This window comes from Myodes glareolus, chromosome 11 (assembly GCF_982192425.1).
Source record: "Myodes glareolus chromosome 11, mMyoGla1.1, whole genome shotgun sequence".
In the NCBI taxonomy this organism is placed as follows: Eukaryota; Metazoa; Chordata; class Mammalia; order Rodentia; family Cricetidae; genus Myodes; species Myodes glareolus.
In genome coordinates this window covers 89089513-89091292 of record NC_142036.1, presented here as the reverse complement: position 1 = coordinate 89091292, position 1780 = coordinate 89089513, and the positions used below count along the sequence as shown (strand labels likewise).

General features: G+C 67.8%; 1 protein-coding gene across 1 annotated transcript; it reads left to right on the top strand.

Annotated features, from left to right (window-relative positions):
- Window positions 1-251: 251 nt before the first annotated feature.
- On the top strand, window positions 252-1338 carry Ccdc71l (coiled-coil domain containing 71 like). Its single transcript, XM_085697761.2, has one exon. The coding sequence runs from the start codon at window positions 527-529 to the stop codon at window positions 1199-1201; it is 675 nt and encodes a 224-aa protein (XP_085553887.2). The 5' UTR covers window positions 252-526; the 3' UTR covers window positions 1202-1338.
- The last annotated feature ends 442 nt before the right edge of the window (window positions 1339-1780 follow it).

The window sequence follows — 1780 nt, the reverse complement described above, 5'->3', positions numbered from 1 at the left end:
TTTGTTATTCAGACTGGTAGATTTCTCCAGCCCACCCCAAGGCTGCACACCCACTCCTCCCAACCCCCAACATGGAACTCATGGACCCCACTTTCCACCCTAACCAACCCACCCAATGGTTGACTGGCCTCCTAGGGCCATCACCATCACCCACCCCTCCACGAGTCCCCGCCCCTCCTCCCGAGAGCACCCAATGGGAGGAGCCGGGGCCGCGGTGGGCGGGGACGGAGGCGGGCCCATTGAAAGAAAGGCGGAGGGCGAAAGGAGGCGAGAGAGGAGAAGAAAGGGAAGCCCGAGGAGGGGGCGGGCGCCGTCCAATGACAAAGCCCCGGGGTGGGCGCCCGCCGTCGCCATCTTGAGCCGGGCGGCAGGACATCCAGCGCGTCCTCCGCCCCGAGGGGGAGGGGCGGCGAGGCGAGAAAAAAGTAGCGAGCGGCGCCGGGGCGGGAGGCGCCAGCAGCGGCCAGCGCCGGCCGCGGAGCCTGGGCGCGGGCGGGGGACGGCGGGCGGCCCCGAGCGGCCTCCGATGAGACGCGGCGTGAAGAGGCGGCGGCGCCGGCCCCGGGCCGCCTGGGGCGGCGGCTACGGAGCGGAAGGAGGGGCCGCCGGGCTGGAGGCGCTGGAGGAGAAGGTGGTGTACTCGCGATCGCAACTGTCGCTGGCCGGCAGCACGGAGGCGCTGGGCGACGCCTTCAAGCTCTTCATGCCCAGCAGCACGGAGTTCATGAGCTCGGAAGCGGAGCTCTGGAGCTTCCTCTGCAGCCTCAAGCATCAGTTCTCCCCGCACATCCTGCGCAGCAAGGACGTCTACGGCTACTCCTCGTGCCGGGCGCTCGTGCCCGACCCCCCGGCGCCCGCCAGCCGCCCCGCGCGCCGCCCGCGCCCGCGCGCCGCGCCCAGGAGGAGGCGCCGCGGAGCTCGGGTCTCCCCGGGCACCCTGCGCTCGCACCCCGCCGCCGTCTCCGACGCCGCCGACGCCGCCGAGCCCGGGCCGCCCGCGTCCTGCTTCGGGGGCCGCACCCTGGAGGAGATCTGGAGGGCGGCCACCCCGACGTTGACGAGCTTCCCGACCATCCGCGTTGGCGACGACGTGTGGGGCGAGCGCAGCCTGGCGGTGGCGCGGCGCAGGGCGCGCCAAGTGCTCCGAGTGGACCTGGAGCCCGTGGTGAGGCTGCGCCGGTTCCCGGTGCCCCGGGCGTGACGCGCGCCGTGGCGCCTCCTGCCGGCCGCCGTCCGAGCGAGCGAGCGAGCGAGCGAACTTTGGCGCTGGAACGGACTCTTGTCAGTCGAATGTTTACAGAACCGGCCCCCTTGGTGCACTTTACGAGCGAACAAAGCCCCCCTCCCCCGGTTGCGGTGCGGCGCGGCGGTCCGCGGACATCGGGACAGGTGCGGCCCCGCGCCCGCGGCCACACGGCACAGCAGAACTCGCGGCATAGGACCCCTTGCTTCCCAGCCCGCCGAATGGAGACGTCTCCAGAACTGGAGGGACACCTGCAAAACCCCCTTTCGGACTCTACCTCACCGGCCTGGAAGTTCTCCGAAGACTTAGAAAAAAGAATTTTGTTTGCTTTTCTTTTCTTTTCTTTTTTTTCTCTCCAAAGGGATTTGCTTTCGTGCTTACGTAATACAGCCAGAATTTTACTTGCTCTTTATTCCCCCTCGCCTGTTTGGTTTTTTTGACTGTCAGCCCCGCTTTCTGGACGGAATATGGACTGTGTTTCGTGATAGAGTGCTGGTGTACGCTCAGGGTATTCTGAAGCCCACTCGTTTGCTAATT

Bases quoted from the DNA above. Each gene is read 5' to 3' on its own strand.
- Ccdc71l (XM_085697761.2), top strand. From the start codon at position 527: ATGAGACGCGGCGTGAAGAGGCGGCGGCGCCGGCCCCGGGCCGCCTGG.